Genomic DNA, 23274 nt, shown 5'->3' with positions numbered 1-23274 from the left:
TCTGTTATGAAATGTAGATGTTTGAGGGGTTCCTGAAAAGAGTTCTTGCACATGAAATAAAAATGTATGCCCTAACACCTCTCAACCTTCCGATGTCATAAACAAATATGGAATTGGAAAGGGCAAATTCTCAGCTGTGAGCCAGGATTAAAACAAGCAGCAAAGCCTATCTTCTCTGAGCTTCACTTTGTGCTACTCCCCCCCTCCCCCCTTGCTCAGCACCTCCACCACTGTGAGGATTTTAAACCAGTGCCCCATACTAAATCCCGGACCTGAAATTAGCATGATGCTGAGGACATAAAGAATCTTTCATTTTGGTGGATGATGGTTTTCAGAAAGAGCAGAACCCTTTTGCACCTGTGCAAAGGTTTGGACAGCCACAGAAAGGTCCTGGTGGAAATGAATTGGTGGACAGAGAGCAGGTGATGAGGTTAAAAGTGCATGATGGCTGTGGTTCACCACTCGGGTATCAGCAATGCGGACATGCCTCTGTGCGTTTGGATTCCAGTCACGCCACTCTGAATGCACCTGTCTAAATCAAGGGGCTGCTCAAACCTTGAGCTGTCCTCAGCCAGACACCCCAAACCCTCCCAGATTTGCCTTCAACACTCACTGGGTACATCCACTGCAGTGGATGGCAAGGCACTGTTCTTAAGAAATGAAGTCTGGAGAGAAATGAGTCTTCTATGTGATTATTTCATACTTTTTGGCTTCTCTGATTCAGCCTAGAGCTGAACCTCTCCCTTCTCTCCCACTTCCCATTCGTCCCACGAGGCCTCCCTGACCTTGCAATCCACCCACAGTTTCCATGTTACTGTCAGCCTCCTTTCACTTGACTGATGAGAAATATGTGATTATTCAACACATCATAAAAACGGCCAGAGCAAATGAAGGAGAAATCTGGAAAGTATTTATAGAAAATCTGTAAACAATCATTGCAATCCAGCTATTCAAAGCTGTGCACACATTAGCTTATTAGCTGTAGAGCTGTCAGATTCTCTTTTGTTATTTCACCTTTTTTAAAAATGAGGGGCTGCTTTGTTACATTCACAGCCATTTTGTATTTCAGAGACTTAAGTTAGCAGACACAATTTCTTTTTTGAGCTACAATAAGTGAGATTTTCTTTCCTTATGACTACACATCATTTCATTGACTTCAGAGGTTTGACAAGCACCGATTAGCTGACGCTCCTTGTGTGCTAAAAGGCTTCTTGAGGCAGCTTCAAGCACACACATCTGATTGCTACATACAGCTCAACATCAGATTCAGATAAGCAGCAAGGAGGAGGTGAGAACGGAAAAGCTGTGAAGCTCTTCTGGAAAACAGGACAATGCAGTGGTGGGGCACACGTTGCAAAGTCTCCCTTTTCTCTGTAAGAGGCTGAGGTGTTTCTTACTCACCATAGCATGATTTAACCAGAGCGGGATGACTCCATCGAGGCTTTTGGGGTAAACCAGCTCTCTGTTGTAGGTATACAGTGTCCAAAAGGATACACATACAAACTGGAACCAAAATGCAAAATGAAAGAAATTTTAAAATGGAAGACAAACATAACTGCTAGGATTTGGTTAGTGCTTTCATTTCTGAGAAGGCAAAATGTCTCCATGCTTTTTTTACATGAAAAATGATGACACTGCCAGATAAACTCATGTTATCTCACATTTACTCAGAGATGCAGTGTTCTGTGTTGATACTGAGAGAAAAAAAACCCTGCTTTATAAACTGCCAACACTGACATTTTCTGTGGAATCTGAGATTAGCTGATGCTTTTTTTTCCCCTCTTTCCCTTTCCCTTTGCAGATGGGATCTTCTAATGGTCAAGTAGTTCTCCTCAAGGGACTGTGTGTTAAGTCTTTATTTTGCTCAGTAAGAAAAGTAAAACCAGATCTTGATAAGGCAGTTCACATAAACTTACTCTTTACCTTCACATCTCATAAGCATAATTCCTAAACTGCAGGTGAAAGCTGCACACTGTGGGCACCCATTTTTTCCCCCAATAAATCAGGAATTACAGTGGGACAACTTAACTGAAGGAAATGATCCCTGGTATCAGTTACTGATACCTGGGAGCTGATTTGCAATTTTGGCCTGGCTTTGTATTTGAGCACACTTTGTGCTTGGGGCTAGAAATCAGGGGTGTGAGATGCTGAAAGAGTGAGCCTGTGCCACAGCCCTGCAGGCATGGTGAGGATGCCTGGCAGGATATGAGAGCAGCATAATGAACACCCTGACTCCATCCCTGGCAGGGCTTTTTTATGGAGCCAGCTAGCTGAGCTGCTTGTGGACCATGTTTAAGCAGTGCTTCTCAGCCCTCTGAGATTAAGTACTGGCTGCAGGCATCACTCTCACAGAGAGTACCTACATGTAAAAATAACCCATCAGTTCCTGTCCAACCCACAGCATTTTGATAAACAGCATTGTCTGTGAGGGAGTAGGTGATCCATGATGAATCTGATGTAGGCTGTAACTATAATTATTTTCTCCGTGAATCTGTTTCTCTCCAGTGCTTATTTAAAGTTACTCTGGCATCAAAGAAGGAGATGTGAGGTTTTGCTGCCTCTTAGGTACCCTCTTGTGTCCTCCTGACCTGTGCTGCCCTTTAGAGAAAAGCCCTAAGTTGATAAATCCACAGCTATTTGGACCATGAGATTAACAGAGAGGTTGCACCTCATTCACCCTTTGGGGTCAATCTGTGTCCACTTGAGGACAGCAACCCTCATGTTTGTGCAAGAGGCTTTGCTCTCAACCACGACAGGCTCAGCATTGTTTCTTCTTCTAAATGGTCCAAATCCATTCCAAATTCAATGGTAAAAGAAAACGTTTAGTTCTTATCTATTTCATACACATGCTTCTGGTACTACAGACCCCTAATCATTTATGCAAAAGTTATTTTCACATACAGAGACAAAGGGTACTTACTGTGGACACTGGGAAAGCCAGGACACTGAAAAGAAGGTCTCTGCTGGAAATTATGCACTTAGCACATCGCAGTTTCTTAATTAGTCTCAACACATCAGCCAGGAAGGACACCCCATAGAAGACAGCCTGCAAAATCTAAAGTAATTACACCTAATGAGGGAAACTCATCCAGCTTTTATTAGCATGTTCCTCAATGAAATCTGTTCGTGCTCTTCAGGGAGCTGTTTTGTTCATGAGCAGCAGGCCTGTGTGAGGGAAATAGCTGTTGGCTCAATCTCTTTTACTAACCCAAACTGATTCAATAAAGTTGGTCAGGAGATAACTTTAACAGCATCCCAGTTGATAGATTAAACAGAGATGTTTGATGTGATTCAGATGGGTGAAGTGAAGGGATAGTTGAAAGCTAGCTCCATCATACTTCCTATGGTAATGGCTGACCACTGCATATATCTGAGCAGGAGGGAACAAATCATACCAGGACATTTTTCCTGTAAAGCAATTGCTAGAGAGCTTTTCCACTATTTAGCCAACACAGGTTCTTCTTTCTAGGGACTCACAGTGCAATTGATCTCAATGTCAAGTAGCTCAAAATGATCCAAGGTGAGAATTAGGTGCAGAAGTTAAAAAAACAGAACCTCTTTTGCTGGAATCAAAGGGATTCAAGAAAGGATTTAAAATGCTTAGAAGGAATAATCCAGATGTCACAAAATAAAAGTGAAGTTTTACTTAAGTTTAAATGAAACAATTTATAACTAATGAATTTTAGGATTGAGAGGTTGTGTTTTGCAGTTTTTTTCCTTCTTTCTTTAAATCATTTATAGGTAGTGAGGGTGGGATTTTTTGGTGGGGAGGACACTAGGAGGATTTGGTTAAGAATTAGATACATGCACAGTGACAAAACAGAGTTCTTCAAATTATGTGTAAAATTGTCAATTACTGTGCTTTAAATCAATATTTCTTTTCTAATTGCTTCATTTTCTCTCCTAATGCTACACAGCAGATCAAGATGAACCAGATTTGTCAGACACAAAAAGGCAGAATAGAACCTTGCAGAAAAATACTTCTCCCACTGTCTTGCATTTAGCACCAAGTCAGTTCTGTTCACTTAACTCATGGGGTGACCTCTTCTTTTTAAGGCTAGGTTGTCCCAGAATAATGTAATGTGGGAAATGCAGCCTACTGCAAACACTGGATCAGCTAGTGATGCTTAAATGGAAAGAGGGTTACAGCTTTCAGGATGAGATCTCTTTTGCCATGATCTTATTCTGACTCAGATATTTATTTAGAGCTAAGTCTCTGAAGTTGTGGCTGGGTATTTCATCAGTTTCTGAAGAAGCTGAAAAGGGTGGTGCCTGGGAGGGGACAGAATTAGTGCAATGTTTTTCCATCAGAAATTCCTTTATTATCAAAATATATGAGGGGAGGAGGAGACTATGATTTCATCATGCCTGTTGTCAAGCAAGGGCTTCTGCAAGCTTTAGTTTCCAGAGACTGAATCTTCCTGGGCAAAAAAATTACCATAGCTTCTGCAAGGAAGGTGCTGCAGCAGTTATCTGCCACTGTCCCCAGACATTTTGTTTCTTCCTGACACAGGGAAAGGATACAGTCTTCCTTCCCTGTCCTTTCCACAGCCCAGAGAGCCAGGACAGTAAGAGCCACTGTTGGATTGTCCCTCTCCCTGTGCAGACCCACAGCAGCAGAGGTAGGGAGGCGCTGACACGGGCTGGGTAACTGGCCCAGAGTCACCCAGGACGCGGTATCAGAGGTTGTGCATCACCCAGCTCAGCTGCAAAGCCACATGTTTCCTATCAAGGCCTAGGGTGAACAGACATACCTTTACATAAAAAAAAAACAAAAAACAAAAAAAACAAAACCAAACCCAAGCAGCTTCATCAGAACCCATAGAGGTTTTTGCTTAATTCTGAGGCACCCAAAGCAGCTCTTTGGAGTGTGATTTCCCCCTCCCTGTTATCACAATTAGCAGGCACTTTTTCAATCAGTAGGGATTCAGCCCTCCAAGTCATGGGTCTGGTTCAGTAAGGCCCATGCTGGGGTGCAGTGTACTTAGACACAAACACAGGTTCAGCCCAAATGTCTGTCCCATCCTTGGCCTCACCAGGACACCAATAACGAGTCCTCGAGTCCTCGAAGAGCTAAGAAAAGCCTGGTAATGACCAGAAGCTCTTGTTACACCCTGTAGAGTCAGCAGTAACTTTCTGTAAAAGGCATGAAAAATGAACGTGAGGGTGGTGACAGTCCAGTGACACATGGTGACTAATTGCCAATAAAGCAATTAGGGAGAAGCCTGGTTCCCAGAGGATGGGGCTATTATTATCTTGTTCATGGTCAGCCTTACATTAATCATGGGGCAGGGATAGGCTGCTTCTTTCCCCGCTTCAAAATTAACTAAAATAAACATTACTGAAAAGAAACAGTCCCAAAACAGCCACATTCTCAGCCTGGTAAATATTCTGTTATACACAGGGGAGGACAATGTTATCTTCTGTATGGAAAATTCTTATCTGAATGTGTAACCTGACCCATTTCTCCAGCTAAACAGGGGGAAGAACAACTCCTGAAGAAGTTTGAACTCAGCCTCAGGAGCTTGGATTTGTGCTGCTGTAACTCTACCGTTGTTCATCACCATAGTTTCAAAGGTGTTGCAGACAATTTAGTGATCACTCTGCATTTCCAAGAACAATGGAAGGTTATACAAGTAATTTTCAAACCAGAAAACTGAACTCAGCTAGGATCATCCCTAATACTGCACAGTCTGGCATTGTACACCCCCAGCAGATTAAGATCCAAGCTCCAAACCCACTGGGGTTATTATTGTAAGAAAGGTGCATCCAAATCATGTAGCCCTCCATTAAAGGCAAAATGTTGACATAAAAAAAAATAAATATGTGAAAACATCAAATTATTCCAGATGTCCTGTGAATTTCCCAAGCAGCAGTGCTGGCACTCGCAAATCCATTGCAGGCACTCATGGAATATAAATCCACTGGCTGTAAATAGAAAGGATTCCCTAAAGTGTTCCCACACGAACAGAAGGAAGACTGGAAGCATTCAGAAAGCTAATGATTAACCCAAAGAGGAGAATATGGATATGATTATCCCTGCTGGAGAGAGGCTGCTTTCTCCTCTAGACCCTGCAGAGCTCCTCGGTGCTGGGTGCTGTAGAAACATTTAATTTGGCCAGATTAATTTTCCAAACTGAGACTCACAGTGACAAAGACAAAGCTCAATTTTTATCTGGTGCAGTGATCAAAAGGGTGTTTCTGTTTAACTAACCTGACATGATTTACTTTTGTGTATAAGATCTTGCCATATGTGTATATTGAAATCTCCAACTAGTACAAATAAATTGGGCTCCAAGCTCTGCCCTTTAGGGAGGGATAAATCCAATATTCTGAGCAAGTTATTAGACATAAAAGTCAACATTTAGTGTAGACACACATCCATTCACATGATAGTGTCTTGGAAAATATCTTTACTAAATACTGGGCCTATTCTGAAATAAATACAAAGCAGCTTTCAGGACAATTGAACAGTATTTTCATTATGAAAGACAAAAGTATAAGGAATAAACTGAGGCAGGAACACAAGTAATAGTTTTTAAAGGTGCAGTGTGCTCATTATGCAGTGATTTACTAATGGATTGTAAGCAGTGAGCAGATTTTTATGAGCTCAGATATTTCAGGCAATGAATGATTCTGCTTGCACTATTTTGTGTCACAGATGAATGAAATTGATACAAAATTGGTTTTATCTGTCATTTCTGCTTCTTCAATAATGGGTCAATTAACCTCTTTGATACAAAGCCCACTTATCCTTTTTTTCCTCTTACAAAAATATTTCCTTACTGAATCTTGATTGCTATGATCATTAAGAAGATGGATCTGAAGCAATGTCAGAGATGTAGCTCTCTTGGGAGAGCCACATGACTAGCAAGGAATTGAATGAGGTGCTAAAAGAGGGTCATATCTAGAAGGAATTCTTCCAGCATCTCTCCAGCAAAATTGGGAGACAAGCAGCATTTCCATCCTCAGAAAATGTTAGTTTTCCCAGTATTTATATTTCAGATCACAGTGAGGCAGCCAGAGCAGCTTTCCACAGAAAGAAATTTTTAAATGCTATTCCAAAGAAATAAGAGAAATTTTGGAGGGAGAATTTCCAAGTGATTCAGACAGGCAGTGCCGGAAGGCAGGCAATCCCAGTCTGGCAGGACGCAGGCAGAAGAGCTGGACAAAGGCTGTCTCTGTGTTCCTGGCTCTGGGGAAGCCTCCAAGGCACTGCCCAGGCCTGCCCAGCACAGCAGATCCACGGAACCAGAACAGCCCAGTGTGAAGCTTTTGCCAGCTCTTCTTCCCCACAACCATAACTCCCAACATCCCCAAGGTGTTTTCCAGGGCTCTGTCCAGACTGACCAAAATTCAGTCACCAATGGACAAGAGTGGTTGACAGGCACCTCTTGTTCCTCAATGTTCCTCAGCAACAACAGGGAGTGGCTTAATGCCAGACCATGGGATGAGTCCTTTAAGTCCAGTGGAGCCCCACAGAGAGCACCACAGCACGTGGGACATGTTGTCTTCTCACCCTTTTCCTCTCTTTTACAGCAGCTCAAGATCATTTTGCCACCTTTTTGCTGCTGCTTTACCAAAAAATGCTACCCAGTTCAGCAGGAGAAGGGGGGGTGACACCATTTCTTTCCCTAGTGCCTCTTCATTTTTGGCAATCCTTTCTTGAAATAAATAAATCTCTGAAGAAGAAGGACTACCATCCATGAAGGAGTAATTTTGCACACCCTTTCCCATTGCCACATTTTCTGCATGAGCTAGGCAATATCTTCAGCCCAAACAATTTCCCTTTGGCTAGCAGCTCTATTTCAGCATTGGGATCAGATCAATGAGTGGTTAAAATTTGGGAGTCAAAGGACTGGGGAAGTGGAGCAAGACCCCTCTCTCATGGAGATCTAATACAACCTGAGCTGTTCAGCACATCTGTAAATGAGCTGGGAAAGGGAGCAAATACTGAGGTGGTACACTTAGGTGAATCTGATGTGGGCTTTTTTTCCTGTCAAAGTGACATGACTGTAAAATTGCCAAAGAATGTCAGGATACTGAGTGCCTGAGTGATAAAATAGTAGGCAAAAATCAGTGTTGATAAGCGCAATGTAAAGCATTTCAGAAAAAATTAAAAAGCAGCTTCAATTATATATTTTTCAACAGTGAGTTCTATATTAGCTGTCACCATCCAGTAAAGAAATATTAGTCTCAGTGTGGATTACTTTCTCAACTTGCTGTCTTCTTGCCCACCAGTGATCAAAAAAGACAAATAGAAAGTTAAGAGCAGCCAAAAAGAATTAAACTACAAACAAGGAAACACCTTTAGGCCACTGTATAAACGCATATATGCTCATAACTTGACCACTGTGGCCTGCCCCACCTACTCCCTCCTGAAATTTGAAAAACTGCTGCAAAGGGTGACATGGATGCTTTAATGAGAAGCAATGCTTTGTGAAGAGAAATGAAAACAGTTTGGACTTCCAGCCTGCAGAAAACAGTAACTGAGATGATTATCTAATGCCATTCTAATCGGTGGCAAAGAAAACATGAACAGGGATGGATGATTAAATTACAACACAGAAATAATGAGGCATCCAGCTCAGCTGTCAAGGAAGCAGGTTTACACCAACCAAATGAACTGCTCTTTTACACAAGGCACGCTTGCCTCATGGCACAGAGGATAGGGAAAGTACCAGAAGTCTGAACTGACGTATTTTTCCTTTAGATAGATGAAAGGAAGGCTTTGAATAGATATTAGCCACCTTAGCCTGGATTTATTTTTTGGCTGACTATGCTAGTGGGACAATAAAACTATGGAAACTTCAGTTCATGCTTGTACAGGCTCTTGCCTTGTGCAGCCTTTCCCTGATCATCCACTGCTGGTCACTAAGGGAAGCTGGGTGACAATTTCAGTGAGTATTTCTTCATCCCAGAACGCTGGGAGATTGGTTACTTGCTTTGTCCTTTTGATCTCATGCTTTAGAGCTGGGTGGTAAATCTCATTATAATGGTGCCAGGGGATGGGGGTGGAGATGCTGTTTTGCCTAAAAGTATGTGTGGTATTTTAGTGGGGTCAGCTATTCCCCCAAAATGGCAATACTGATAAGCAGGCACCATCGCAATTAGCAGTACAAATGCCACCCAACTGCAGTGATATATCTGTGTCCTCATCCTCCCACAGCTGGCTTGGCCACTGAGCAGAGGGCTGGGGCTACCAGAATCCCTGGGTTGTTATGGTCACTTCACTTGCCATTCACTGCCTCTTGCTTGCAAATGTTTCACAGAGTCACAGAACGGTTGAGGATAGAGGAAAACCAAATTCCCCACCTCCCTGAAGGTCTCCAAAAGCCCCTCTTGGAGCTGGGGAGCCTTTAGGCTTCCACTGAACTCCAACATAGGATGTCTCCTTCTGAAGGCTAAAAGTAGAAACAAACATGCCCCAGACCAGACCTCTCACTGGAATTTAACTCTGATGGTCACACAAAATGGATAAAAGGCTATGTAGGTCCCTGTGGTCATCCTTCAAATTAGCAAGTGTGCCTGAAATTTTTCCCTCATAGGAAACCTCTCCACAAGCCTGGTCTTTCCACCCCACCAGCACTACTTCCCTCAGCTGCTGATGAACACCCTGGACTCCAAACAAGCCTTCTCCCCTGGGTATCTCATGTGCTTTCACTTTGAATTTCTATCCTGAAATGACAGCACATTAGAAGAACCAGAACACATTACAGTCTCTCTTTTTCTGTGTGCTTTTAGGAAATGTCAGCCAGTTGAAAGCACTGCTGACACTCGTGTAATATCACAAGCAGCTCTCTCCATAGGCTGGAATTTCTTTCCCTTGTGTTCTCAACTGATTGTCAAATGAAGCAGGTACTCTGAATGGCCAAATTAGCACGGTGCTCTGCTTTGTTTCACTTTTCCTGTAATTTAGAGGACATAAAAGCCTATTTAAAAAATTGAAGTAAAACTCCAAGCAGTGTTGAAATGTTTTGAATCAAAGGTTAGAGAAAACAGGCACCAAACTTGTATGTGTCCTGGCAGGACATACTCCCACTTTTCTGTCCTTCTTCCCACTGACAATGCCTCTTTTACAAGGAGGCAGCTAGCTTTGAAGTACTTTCTGAAAACCAAGCATCTCACCAGTCAATATTCTTTCTGCATGAAACCTGTGAATACATTTCACAGCACAAGCACAGATCCCTCCTTGGTTTCCTTTGGGGTAAAAACCACCAAAGGAAGCAGTTTAACAGCAGCAAATACACCAGCTGCATATGTCTTGAGGCGCAGATGGCAGACAAACAAACAGACATATTGGTATCACTGTACAACAGGATTTGCTTACCAGATTGAGGACTGTCAAATATTTCCACTGCCCACCATAAAGGAACACTTCAGATGGCCGCTCCTCTGTTTTCACGTGTGCGATGGAGTAGGCAACGAAAAAGTACCAGACAAAAGCAAGGCAGTGGTACGTGGCGAGAGTAGAGATTTCCATGCTTCAGACAAGAGCAACTGACAGCTGCTCTGAAAGCAGCTTTTCTCTTAAGGTGCTCAGTGCATGGGATAAGGCAAGGCAGGAGGGTTAACTTCAGAGCAGTCTCGGGACACGATGCCACTCTGCTCCGGTCAAAAGGAAAAACCACAAGGCTGTGAACTTTGCTTCTGTTTGTTTCCCTTTTTACTTTACAAGATAGGCTGGGGGGTGGGGGGGATGAGAAGAATAGGCTTATTCCCTGGATTTAAATGCCTTGCTCAAGATTACCAAAGATTAGTTGCAGAGTTACATAAGTTTTGGGTTGGGTTATTCTTTTGCAAAAGTGTGGGGGGAGTTTTGCTGCTGATTTTGTGTAACAGGCTGTCATGTGTTGGGTAGAGAGTGAAAACAAGTGGCATTTTCCTCACTTGTAGCTGTGTGTACAGCCATGTCTCCAACTCAGCTTGGGAAGCCTGTTTTTGACTGTTTTTGCCTCTTGCCAAAGAAAGAAGTGGGAAATGTAATGGCCTGTGAAAGAAAAGCCTACTTGATTTGTTGATAAGCTATGGAGGTGGCAAGGAAGCTGACAGGATTCATAGGCAAAGGTCCTTGGGGCTGAAAATTTCTCTGGCTGTTGACTTTCTTTGGTGGGAAAAGACTCTGCCACCTTTATGCTGCTCCCAGCAGCTGGAATTCATCCCAGCTGTGCATGGCAGGTTAGACAAACCCTGAGTCACTCTGAAGCTTTGGCAGGGATAGAGACAACAGAGCAAAGGCCTTGGGTGACAAACAGGAAGTGTTGAGCAGCCTGTCTTCCCTCTCTTCATCTTTATTTGCTGCTATTCACCTTCAGACAGCTCCTCCTCCCTAGCACAACATCATCGCATCACCAGGGCTGAGAAGATAAGAACCAATACAAAATGACCCCAAAATGAAGCAAACAAAAAAGTTCCCATGAGAATGGTTGCTTTTTCCTCTCCTCCTGCCTCACCAAGAAATCATAACTAGCACTGCAAAATACACACAATATTTCCTAGAGTCTTCAAAACTGCTGTGCTCTCAGCAGTAATTGCTACCTGAGTGTTTCACAGGCGCCTTGATGGGGAGCAGGTATCACATCCCAGCCCACAGCTGGACCTTCCTCATGCAGGATGGGGAGGCAGCATGCTCTTCCTGCCCCTGAAGACATTGCCCCATGAGCAGGGCTCAGCTTTGGCCAAGCAGACTGCATTAAGAGATCTCTTTTTCCTCCCCTTTTAACTGGCTTGCAGACGGCATTGAGCAATCTGCTGTGTTTTGGTTTGGTTTGTTTTTATCTGGCTTTTTTTTCCCCCTCCTACTAGATGCAAGGCTCCATGTGGGATAATTTCCTATGAACTCAGACAGCAATGTGCCTGCATGTTGGGAAACAGACCTCGCACTAAGGCACTTCAGTATTCTCCTGTGTTTCATTGACTTCTCCCCTAATTCAGATTGCCCACATCCAGATCCCCCAGGCATTCCAGTCACCACAATCCCAGTGAATTATTGCTGCCTCACTTATGAAAAATAAAGACGTAGAGCCTTCTGTGGTTGTTTGAGGTTGAAAGAGAAAACTCCCTGCCAGGAAAAAAAAATAAAGGAAAACAGGATGGTATTATGTGTTTTTTGTACTCGGTCCGTCACCAGTCTTTTCACAGAATCCTAGAATTATTTGGGTAGGAAGGGACCTTATAGATCATCTAGTTCCAGCTCCCCTGTCACAGGAAGAGACAACTTCCACCGGAGCAGGTTGCTCAAAGCCCCTCCAACCTGGCCTTGAACACTTGAAGAGATGGAGCATCCACAACTTCTCTGGGCAGCCTGTTCCAGTACCTCACCACCAGCAAAGAATTTCTTCCTTATATCTAATTAAACCTACCCTCTGTCAGTTTAAAGCCATTCCCGCTTGTCCCGTCACCAAATGCCCTTGTAAGAATTCCCTCTCCAGCTCTCTTGCAGAACCCGCTTTAGGCACTGGAAGGCTGCTCCAAGGTCTCCCTGGAGCCTTCTCTTCTCCAGGCTGAACAACTCCAGCCCTCTCCACCTGTCTTCATAGGAGAGGTGCTCCAACCCTCTGAGCATCTCTGTGGCTTTCTCTGGACTTGCTACAACAGGTCCATCTCCTTCTTCCTCCTTCTCTGTTCTCCTTCAAACAGAGCTGAATGGGACTACTACAGGTGGGGTATCATGAGGGGGGGCATAAGGGGGCAGAGTCACTTCCTTTGACCTGACTGCCACACTACTTTTTATACAGCCCAGGATGCATTTGGCTTTCTGGGCTGTAAATGAACATTTCCAGGCCATGATGAGCTTCTCATTAACAACTCCCAGACAAATTCTCTTGGGACTGCTCTCAATCCATTCTCCCCTAGGCTGTATTTGTGCTTGGGATTGCCTTGACCCAGGTGTAGGACCTTGCACTTGGTCTTGTAGAATTTCATGTGGTTCACACAGGCTCCCCTTCTCCAGCCTGTCCAGGTCCCTCTGGATGCCATCCCTTCCCTCCAGCATGCTGACTGCACCACACAGCCTTGTGTCAGCAGCAAACTTGCTGAGGGTGCACTCAATCCCACTGTCCCTGTCACTGACAGAGATGGTAAGAAGCACTGGTCTTGTTGCTTTAGGAATGCCACTTCCACTGCTTTCCACTTGAACATTGAGCTGTTGACCACAGGTCTTTCAGTGCAAATATTCACTCAATTCCTTATCCACTGAGTGGTGCCTCCGTCAAATTTGTGTCTCTCCAGTTTAGCAACAAGGATGATGTCATGTGGGACAGTGTCAAATGCTTTGCTCATGTCCTAGAAAATTTAGCAGAAAAGGGTTTTCATTGCCTTTACAGAATTTTTGGGTAGGGGCAGTGCTCTTATGAGCTGTTCTTCTGTGTCTAGACTCATCCATTTGACAAAAGGCAGGAAGAGAATAGGACACTGGCATAGAAGGGCCCTTTTTATTAATAGCTTGCATACCAAAGTCACCAGGCAGTCAGCTCTTTTAACAAGTAATCTTCACACCAGTCTTTCTGAGCTTGAGTGCAACTTAAGAAATGGGAAGGCTGAGCATTCTGTTCAGTAGGTGCCTGAATGCATGCAAATGAATGTAAATGTATGCAAAATGGCAAGGTGCATTTTTTCTTTTCTGGAGGATTTTGGCCAGTATGACTGGGAAGGTGTCAAGTGCGGTGACAGTTTTCTGATGTGGACATCTGTCCCTCAGACTGAGACCATCTGCTTTGTTTTCCCATATACAAAAAGGAAGATACATTCCCTTCAGCCTCGCTAAGGGATAGAATTTGGATGCAGAAACAGTGCAAAGAAAGCATGAGCACCAAATAGGATCTGAAATCCAATACTTCACACTTCATGGAGTCTTTCTTATTTCCCGGCCAGTGTGGTGTGGCAAGCAAATGCACAGGAAAGGTCATGTCTTATGTCATCTCTCCATGGGTCTGAACATCAACTGAAGGTTCAGTGGAAGAAGGGATTCGGTCCAAATCTTTTTGCAGTGAGTGGAAAAAGGAAGAAGGCACACACTGGGGTGCAGCAGATGTGCTGCTGCAGATCTAGTGGGACTGTTTAGGGAAACACCGTTTTCCATCTGGTTGGTACCACACCCCAGCTTGCATCTGCTTCTCCCCTGGAGCTGAGCCACATTCACAAACACTGACAATGCTCCCAACCCACTTCAGGGGCTCATCTGATTTGTGCAGCAATAGCTGACTTTGTGCTGAAGCAAACTGGGAGCTCCCACTTAGTTCATTAACATGGTTCAGCTGAAGGATAGAACAAGTAACTGGAGCATAAATCCAGTTTATGTCCACAAAATGTCCTCTGCTCATTCCCAATTCTATGAGAGTGACTTAGGCCAGCTTGCTTGGCTGCACTGAAATGGGTTTGACTCACTCATGTTATTAGTATGGTTCAGGTACAGAGGTGACAGCAAACAGTGTGAAGTGGCAATGTAATTGTGTGTCTTCACTGATGGGCACAGTATTTCTAGGCCATTGTGCAGCCCCCAGTTAAGCCCATCATTACCATAATAGTGTTTAATTACCACCTCAACCCGCGCTAATGAAGCAGCTGATAGAAACAAATATTCTTGCTTCCTCACTTCTGACAATTTGTTTAGAGACCAGATAGGTGCCTTCCAAATCTTCTTCAGTATTTTTCCACTGGCAAGGCTTCCTCTCAGCCACGGCAGCATCCAATGATGGCAAAACAAGCAAGAGCAAGGCAGGAAATTACTGGCAGGTGACAGCAGTTAGGATCAGATGACAGGAACAGATTCAAAGCCATGCAAAAGCCTAGGAAAGGTTTGGGGACTTTAAAAAACCCATCTTTGTGCTTAGTTCTCCTTTCTAGGCACCATCTAAGAATAAGAGACTGGTACAGCAGGGGGTCTTGCTTCTGCCAGGGTCATTTTATAAGGTGAAAAGAACACAAGGAGTTGGGCAAGTACATATTTCTTCTAGTTTTTTGATGCATGATTCTGTCCTTGACGCAGTTCTGCTATTTCACATGTCTATTTCCTAGTTTGGTTGTTTTTAATGTACTGCTGCTGTCAGCTGGTTTGCATTAGGGTCAGCATCCCTTGCAAGGGGGGCCTGGGGATGTTCTTGTGCAGCATCCTCTGTGCAGAATGTGAATGTGTCTGGGGGCTCTGCTTCCCTCCTTCTGGCTCAGCTGCAGGTAGGGCAGGGCTCTGTGTGGAAGATTTTTTTTCTGACAAACTCTGTCTGAGAAAGCTTTTTAGCATGTAGTGTGAGGCTGCCTGAGCTCAATGTCCCCAGGGACATCTACAATAACAATTCATCCTATGACAGCCCCAATGTATGAAATGAAACATAATTGACAAAATTGCCAGCTCGGCATAGTCTGCTCCAGGCATCATCAAATCCTGAGGCAAAGTGATATGGTTGGTGTAATTCACAAGACTTAATTCTCCCTGGTTTTATTTGTCTTGGGCTTTGGTAGCTTCTGGGAGTTCTGGTTGAGTTAACTTTTCTTCACAGCGGTGCAAGTAACAAGTGTAAAAATATTTTAACTTCTAATAAAAGCTGAGGGCTTTGCCCAGCAATGCAGCAGTGATAGCAACAAGTAATGAAGATTGATTAAAAATATCCTGAAATATTTCAGTACAAATCTGAGAATAAGCACCCCTGCAACATCTACCTAATGTTTGTGGCAAGCAGGAAACTTTTATGGCTCTTGGACAGCTTATGCATCCTCCTGCATGCGCCTCTCCTCTCTCTCTTGTGTAAGATTAATATTTTTAATATGTATTTTTAAGGAGAAGGCAAGAAATGGCTTACCTCATCTCAATATCTTTGTTCTGAATTGAATTAAAAGGTTGTTCTAAAAAGCCAAAATTCAGAGTGATTTCTCAGTCCCAAAGGGATGACTTGTGTACAAGCAGAAATTGGATTCAGTAGTTGGAAGTATTTGCTTAGAATTCAGTGTCTCTTTCTCATTGAGTTGGCTTTTAAACTGTGCGTTTATTCAGACTGCTAAATGAAATGTCACTTTGATCCAAGCCCAAAACTTCCTGTGTAACAATGATTTGACATTTCTGATTCTTTTAAATGAATGAGAATTATGACACCAATCAAAACAAAATATTTTCAGCTAACAACTTGGATTCTAAAAGTAGATATGTTGAAATTAAGGAACATTTTATCAGAAAAATGCTTGCCTATCTCATTATCTCCTACTCATAGGGGAAATTAGTAATTGTTTACCTTACCACCAAACCCCAAGAGTGTGTTCTCTCTTGGCAAGGTTAATATTGTTTAGAAATAAAAGGCATGTTTTTCACTTATTTTCCACAGCTTCCAAGAACTTACATACTTTTTTAAAGGGATATATAAGTTGCTTCCTAATTTTACCTCTTCCCTTTTCTGTCAGAAAGGCAAAATTAATATATGACTATTTAGAAACATTGTGCACAAACAACCTGAAGTTCAGAGTGAAAAAACCACACCACAGTGTACTAGGGAAAAATGCCAAGGTATTTATCCTGCATGCACAAAGTATAACTGATTCTCAGACTCTGTCCTTCTAGAAAATGTTGTTGGGCAAGCTAAGATATGCATTTATATTATGTTTTTTTTTTTGCTTTGGCCTTTCTAGAGGGGGGTCAAGAACTTGTCTTGTAAATAGATGTGTGTTTGATAACATACTGCATATCATGTTACTCTTAATGTGGTCTATTTATAACCACAAGTAATTATTCCACATGCAAGGCAATAGAGATCCAGCACTGACTCTACTAAGTGCTTCTGACTTGGTGTCATTTATGTGCAACTCTATCTTAGATAATATTGGATTATCTACTAGATAATAAGATCTATACTGTGTATTAGTATAGTACCTAAATCTGTTTTCACAACCTTTGGTACTTAGATTGCAACAAATGCAGAGCAGAGCATGGAACTGCTTATCCCTGCCATGTACATGGAGAAGGGTGATCCAGAGCAGTGAAACAGTGGTCCAGTCACATGGAAATCTTCTGCTGAAATGTAAATTAATGATTGTTCCCATTAAGTCCTGATAACCTCTGAATCATGTTGGAGGAAAAGACATAATTCTGCAAGAGATGTTGAAGAGGTTCTGGTTTGCTTCCCACCACTGGTATAATCTAGATGGATGACTCAGTGGGTTACAAAACATGTGTAAATGCTAAGAATTTCCTAAACCCAGCTAGATGCTGGGACCTTGCAAGCTGGCCAGAGTGGCAAGTACAAGGATCTCCTCTCCCTTGGGACATTAATATCCTTTGTATGCCAAATCCATGTCCAGTTCCTGCTCCAGTTCCTACCAGGCACTGAAGAACAAAGTAATTTTTTCAGTCTGCCAAAGACAGGATAAAACAAAGATTGCAATGTTTTAATGATGATAACTAAATAATGAAGTTTGTACTGGTGGGCTGGTCTCACTGCTGTTCAAGCAATGGGTACAGTGGATTTCCCACATAAGAGACAGTACTGTGGTTTTCACAAAAAATATCAGCAGTGTCTGACACAGCTTGTGGCTCTGAATCCTACTTGCTGGAGCAGGGGTTACTCAGAGGGCTGTTCCGGCTCAGGCACAGCCTAAACCCCCTGCTCAGCTCTCCAGGGAGGCATTGCCATGGCAATCAGACTCTGGCTGGGCACTGTCAGCAGGCACATGTTGGGTTTACCAAGGAAATGCTGCTCTTCATCTCCCCCTTCTCAAACAAAAAAGCAAATCCTGCAGCAGAAGCCGTGTGTGATACCAATGATATCTCAGTGTCCTGGCTGTTGTTCTTCCCCAGCAATGTATGAGTACTCCTGCAACTGTGAAGAGCTGGCAAATTGCCCCTATTGTTCAGACCCTTTACCCCGGGAAGTTCTCTGAATTTTCTTGCCTCTTTGGTGAAGTTGGGATGGGGAAGGGGCAAGCCCTGCCCTGCTTCCCCAAGCTGAAGTAGCCTGCTGCCTCTGCTTCAGTTCTTATCCTGATCACCAGGACCCTGGTAACCCCCACACAAAGATGTTTCCTAACACCAGCACCTTGCTGAGTATGTCAATCCACTCCCTCCAGCTTCCTCTTAGTTATCACATGTATCCACACTCACTGTAGCTCCTAATTTTCACAGGTCTTCCTCCCTAGGTGGCTTCCCTACCTCCTTAAGGTGATGTGTATTGCCCAAAGAGCTGTGCCAGGCATGACCAAGTTCTGGCCCACAGCACCTGCCTGCAGTAGCCTGTGCTCTAGCAGTCCTACATGGGAGGGAGGTGGCAGTACAAGCACTTTCTTTCTGCTTCTGAGCCTGCTTTGCAGGCTGTGCTTTGGGCACAGCTTGAGCTTGCCCTCTGCAGGGGAGTGAGAGACAACGGGGACCCTATGCTTCTGCAGCAGCTGTGGCTCACCTTTGCATCTGCAGCCAGGGCCTCTTTACTTGCTTTAGCACATCACAGTTTCATGGACTGGATTGATTTAGTGATGGCTTCCCACAGGGCATTTTGCCATAGCTGTTCATAAGACTGGCTGTCTCCCACATCAAAATGTTATCCTTCAGGAGTTATCCTGTGTAGAAATGAATTTGAGTGAGGGGAAGAGGGAGGAATAAAAAGACAAAAAATATTCTTCATAAAATCCACTTTTTCATACAACTAAAGTTTCCTTCTCCCACTGTCAGTTCCATTACATGATGTGCATTTGCACATTTCCTTTCCTTACAGCTTTTTTCAGTGCTGAGGAGAAGTGCCTCCAGTTTTTGCAACATTTCATTTGATTACTGGTCAGATAATCAGATGTATTTGTGGGGAATTTGAGACTGGAATAAGGCAATTTGGTATGTGCTGCCTCCTTTTCCCTGCCCTCTGAAATCATGCTGTGCTTCATTAACACTAAATGTGTTTGCAGGATCTGAACCTTCTCAGTCATGTGCTTTAGCTGCTTAGTGAAAACATAGGCAGTTTGTACACCTTTATGTTTCTGGGATCAGCTGGTGAAGGGAGACAGTGTTTGCTGTTCACTTTCCATCTCAAAGCCTTGGAGTTTTCATGCATTCTTGCTTCCTAAAAGTGGGGGTGGAAAAAAGTGGGCCTTTGCCAAATTCAAGATGCTGGTTATCAGCTAATTCTACTGTTTACTGTTCACACAGCAAGAGAACTGCTTGTGTTTGGCAGTGAGCTTGAGTTCATCTGCAGAGTGCAGGACAGAGCTGCCTGCTTGTTTTCTTCAGGAGCTTTCTGCTGGTGTTTTATTGTAGCACTCAGCGGTGATGTGCTGTACTGCTTTCTCTGTGTGCGTTCCAAGACCCTTTAAGGAAGGAGGGTGTCACCTCCCTTGCTTTGAAAAAGGAAACCTGAGTTTCTAGACAAGCAGTGCAGATGTGCTGGTTCCAACACATAGGATGAAAGCTGGTAAAAAAACAAAGAGCAGTTAGGAGTTGAGAGAGTTTTGTTTCTTCACAAGTTTTGCCCCATGCTATCATGGACTGATGCTAAGTGGTGCTGCTGCAGGTGTCTGAGAGCAGGAGTCAGACTTGTGGTGACTCCTTTCAGTCATCTTCTGGTGATCAAGGCAGGAAAATATATGGTGGGGGGAGGATAATAGTGTAAAAATAATCAGAAGTACCTCAGATCTGGATGAGGCTTTCCCCGAGTACCATCAGCACCAGCCTCATGCAAGCTGAGCTGGCATTTTCCTGGGATACCACACCTGGAGCATTTCTGGCAGCCAAATGTATATAGGTCTGGGCAGTGCTGCCTTCCAGTGGTGCTACTCTGGCACGGAGAGCAGTGCTGGTGTCACCTAAGGAGGTGCCAGCACCAGCCCTCTCGACACTCCGGGCTGCCAAGAGGAAATACCGGCCTCTGCGTCATTTGTGACAACTTCATGTTGTTGAACTAATCTTTGATCCCTTCCTCCTCAGCAAAACTGCTCAGTGGGTGGTAAATTAATCCCTGGAGTTTAGCCCAGCACGTATGCAGAAAGCACAGGGGGAACAGTAGGTGATGCTGTGCTGATAGTGAGAGCCCAGAGCTTGCCGGTGCCCTCGGTTTAGCTCGGTGTTGTGCCACTGACTTGGGTGGGAAACTCTCACAGCCATGTGTGTCAGCAGTCTGTGCTTCTTTCCTCATGCCTGCTGGTGCACTTGCACAAAAAGCATGATTCCAGATGCCACCTTCTCACTAAATGTCATTGTGGAGTAATAGAACCTGGTTCAGACTACCCTGCCTGGAAGGAAAGGTAGGGGTGTAGCTAAGTGGGCTCAGTGCTGGGATACTGGGCAGCATTGTATTGCTTCATGATGAAACCAGGAGCAAAGCAGAGGACAATGACAGCTGAGGAATAACCAAACAGCAGACCTAGCTGGTTAAAGGAAGGGACTCGCAGTTCCCACAACAGTGGGAGGAACACAGGCTGCCACATTAAAAGGATGAGCATTCCCAGTTTCACATATTTTGCTCTTTTACCCTTTTATTTGTCTTTCCTCTCCACAGAGATGTAAATTTCTGAACTCAAAATATAATATGTTTTAGGACACTCAAATGGGAAAGAACTTTTGCTCTGTATGTGACTGGGAAATGGAAAAAATACACTCTTAACATGTAAAAGGTTATAAGGTTTGTAATCTGCTAGCCAGCTTGGTGTGAGAGCTGAAGCAAAGTGATGCTCTTCCAGAAGAAAGGCTTTGCTGGGACCCCAGTGACTGGATCAAACTACTGTCTGCTGACAGTGTCTGGTTCAATCCCACTAGCTGTAGCTAGGATGTAGCACATGCCTGCAGCACATGCTGAAGATGCTTTGAAGTGTCTTTTTTGCTTTTATTTTTGCTTTAAAAAAAAAAATCGAGCTGTAAAATATGCAGTTCAGGAAGGTCAAGTATCACATGTGAATATTGCTGACTGCACAGCACAAGGAAGGTCTGTGCTGAATGAAGTTGGGCCTCTGGTTCTTTGCAGATATTTAGTAACAACCTTGAGCAGAGCATCTTTGCTTTCCACAACAGTTCTTGTAATTCAGCAAATGCATATTTCCCTCAAAGACAAATCTATACATCCTGGCAATTGCTATTTTTATGTAAAGCTCTATTTCATTTATTATTGCATAAGAGTTAGCCTGTGCACATTTTCAGGGAGCTTGTCCAAGGCAGAATAGCAACTCTAAAGACAGCACCATGGGATAATGACTTCCAGACTGTCCAAATCTACATTCCTTCGAGCTTCTCCACCAGTGCAGTAATAAAAACTCTGAGCCACCTGGGCTGCATCTGTACTGTGTGGGAGGTAGAAAGTGTTGCGCTCTGCAGCCCTGCTCCCCTGGCTATCCAGACGAGGCCTTCTGTTGAACTTCCCTCCTGCCACATGCCTGAGTGTCCTTCCATGGAGCCCTGAAATGCATCCTGACGGGCTGTGTGCACACAGGCAAAACAGGGCATCATCCATGGAGGTAGTGAAGGCTGGATCAGGCTGGAGGTGGTTTCCATGAGCACAGTGAAAGTCAATTAGGAGAGGCCCTGCAAAGGACTGGAAGGGCTCGGCTCCTTCCCAGGAGAGTTTTGGGACCCACAGCTGGCAGAGGGATTTGCTGGTGTAGATTTGCATTGCTCTCCCAGAAGCCAGTTCCAGAGATGTTGAGCAGAGTGAAATTGAAGTGTAAAATATCGAGCAGATCTGAGCTGCAACAGAGCTTTGCACCTTTGTGGAACAAAAGCTTGTTTCCCAACAACACAAAAGTCAGGGCATGTGAGGACTTTGCTACAGATTAGAAAAGATGTCATCTAGAGGGATAATTAAAAAAAAAAAAAAAAGAAAGCTAAGCTGCCCCAAAGCTGATTCTTCCACAGAACTAGTTTTTGTGACTTCCAAGTGACTCCACAAAATTCATGGCTGTGCAGGACTTGCAGAAGCCACTCCAGTAGTGGTTCCAGCTTACAGGAGAGAGAAGATAACAGATTTTTCAATCTACAACAGAGGCCTTGCATTTCAGTGTTGGGACTTTGACTACATACAGTCAGCAGCAAATGGATATCTCATTTACTCTTTGATTTTTTTTTTCCTAAATAGATAGAAGAAAATATTAAATAATGCCAGAAATACATATGGAAACATGTAGGAGAACATAGATTTAAGTGGGTTCTGAACTGACTCAGTAGTGCAGTGGTCTGGGCATCTTTAACTGATGAGTTTGAGGATTGCTGTTGCAAATCTGAAGTTAGCCATGCAATCCTGTGGAATATGCATGGACTCTTAAAACTTATCTAAAGTGTCTTTTTGCAGTGGAGAAATAGGTTGTCTGTTCTGTGTAATTGGTTTCATTCAGTGTACCTTCTCTTTCAATGAGCCTCAATGTTTAGATTTGAATTTAGGTCACTGAGAGAAGTGTGGCTGGCAAGAAAAGGTGAAGTCAAGGATTCAAAAATATAATGAGAACTACAGGAAGAAAGAAGGAGGGCAAGGGAGAAAGCAGCTTAAAGGAATGGAAAGAGGAAAAAGCAAACAATCTCCAGGAAGCTGGATCATAACTTTTTCCAAAGTATTCTGCTTTTCAAACATAGAAGATCATCTGCACAAGTAGGTAGGTAGGTCAGGAGCAGGAGCTCAGAATGGCCTTGTTACCTTTGGATATTGATTCCCTAAAGGAAGATGTACTGCTAAGGCTGGGTGAAGCAGGGAGAAGCATTCTGTCTTTCTGGAGTCCCTGTGTTTATTTTAATATATAATGTCCAGGCATGTGGATGACATGCTGAATGGCCTTCCATGGGCTGCTCCATTTCTATCAGATGCCATGATGGAAGGAAGGGTCTGTCTGCACTGGACTCCTGTATGAGACCCTGGTGATTGACAACCACTCTTCAGTCAAAACTCACATTTCACCTGTAGGTTGCTTTTTTCTTTGGTTAAGCCCCTACCCAAAGCAGGGTGAATTGAAAGCTTGAGTAAATCCAGTATATTTCCAGTGTGCTGCTAAGGATCTGGAGCTGGAATTAGACATTAATTAAAATGACAAAGCATAGACATATCAGCCTTGTCCCCAATCCCAGAACCTGACCTGCCCTCAAAATTAGGTGAAACTAGTGTGCTTGCCCTACACTAAAGTGTTAACTCCTTTGCCCTCATTTGTCTTTTTTTTTTTTTTTTTGTCCCAAGGACGTCAGGAAAAGCCCTCTTGATGCTGCTCCCTGGAACCTGCTGAGATCTGTGTGTTCCCAGTGCCCCAGTGTCAGAACTAACTCATTTCCCTTGTTTCTCAGCTGTTGAGAAGAAACAGCAGATAGTAATCTGTCTTTTCCTCTCTCAGTAGCCCCCGTCCTGCTCC

The 23274-nt window shown here is 43.7% G+C and overlaps 1 protein-coding gene and 1 long non-coding RNA gene across 4 annotated transcripts in view; one reads left to right on the top strand and one right to left on the bottom strand.

Annotated features, from left to right (window-relative positions):
* Positions 1–10623, bottom strand: part of ADTRP (androgen dependent TFPI regulating protein) — a 29576-nt gene extending 18953 nt beyond the window's left edge. For both annotated transcript variants that reach the window (XM_005481728.4, XM_074543653.1), the window contains exons 1-3: positions 10331–10623; positions 2921–3055; positions 1402–1503 (exon numbers count right to left, since the gene is read on the bottom strand). In XM_005481728.4, the coding sequence (XP_005481785.1) occupies positions 1402–1503; positions 2921–3055; positions 10331–10483 (390 nt within the window). In that variant the 5' untranslated portion in view covers positions 10484–10623. The remainder of the gene's footprint in view (positions 1–1401; positions 1504–2920; positions 3056–10330) is intronic.
* Positions 1–23274, top strand: part of LOC113458563 (uncharacterized) — an 82227-nt gene that overhangs the window by 23520 nt on the left and 35433 nt on the right. Inside the window, exon 7 of one of the 2 annotated variants that reach the window (XR_012580906.1) lies at positions 5473–6622. The exons of the other annotated variant lie outside the window; for it this stretch is intronic. This is a non-coding gene — a long non-coding RNA (uncharacterized LOC113458563). Of the gene's footprint in view, positions 1–5472; positions 6623–23274 lie in introns of those variants that run through there. 2 annotated transcript variants of the gene reach the window in all.

This window comes from Zonotrichia albicollis, chromosome 1 (genome assembly GCF_047830755.1).
Source record: "Zonotrichia albicollis isolate bZonAlb1 chromosome 1, bZonAlb1.hap1, whole genome shotgun sequence".
NCBI lineage: Eukaryota > Metazoa > Chordata > Aves > Passeriformes > Passerellidae > Zonotrichia > Zonotrichia albicollis.
Note: the sequence above shows the minus strand (reverse complement) of the source record. Positions and strands in the feature narration are given on the sequence as shown.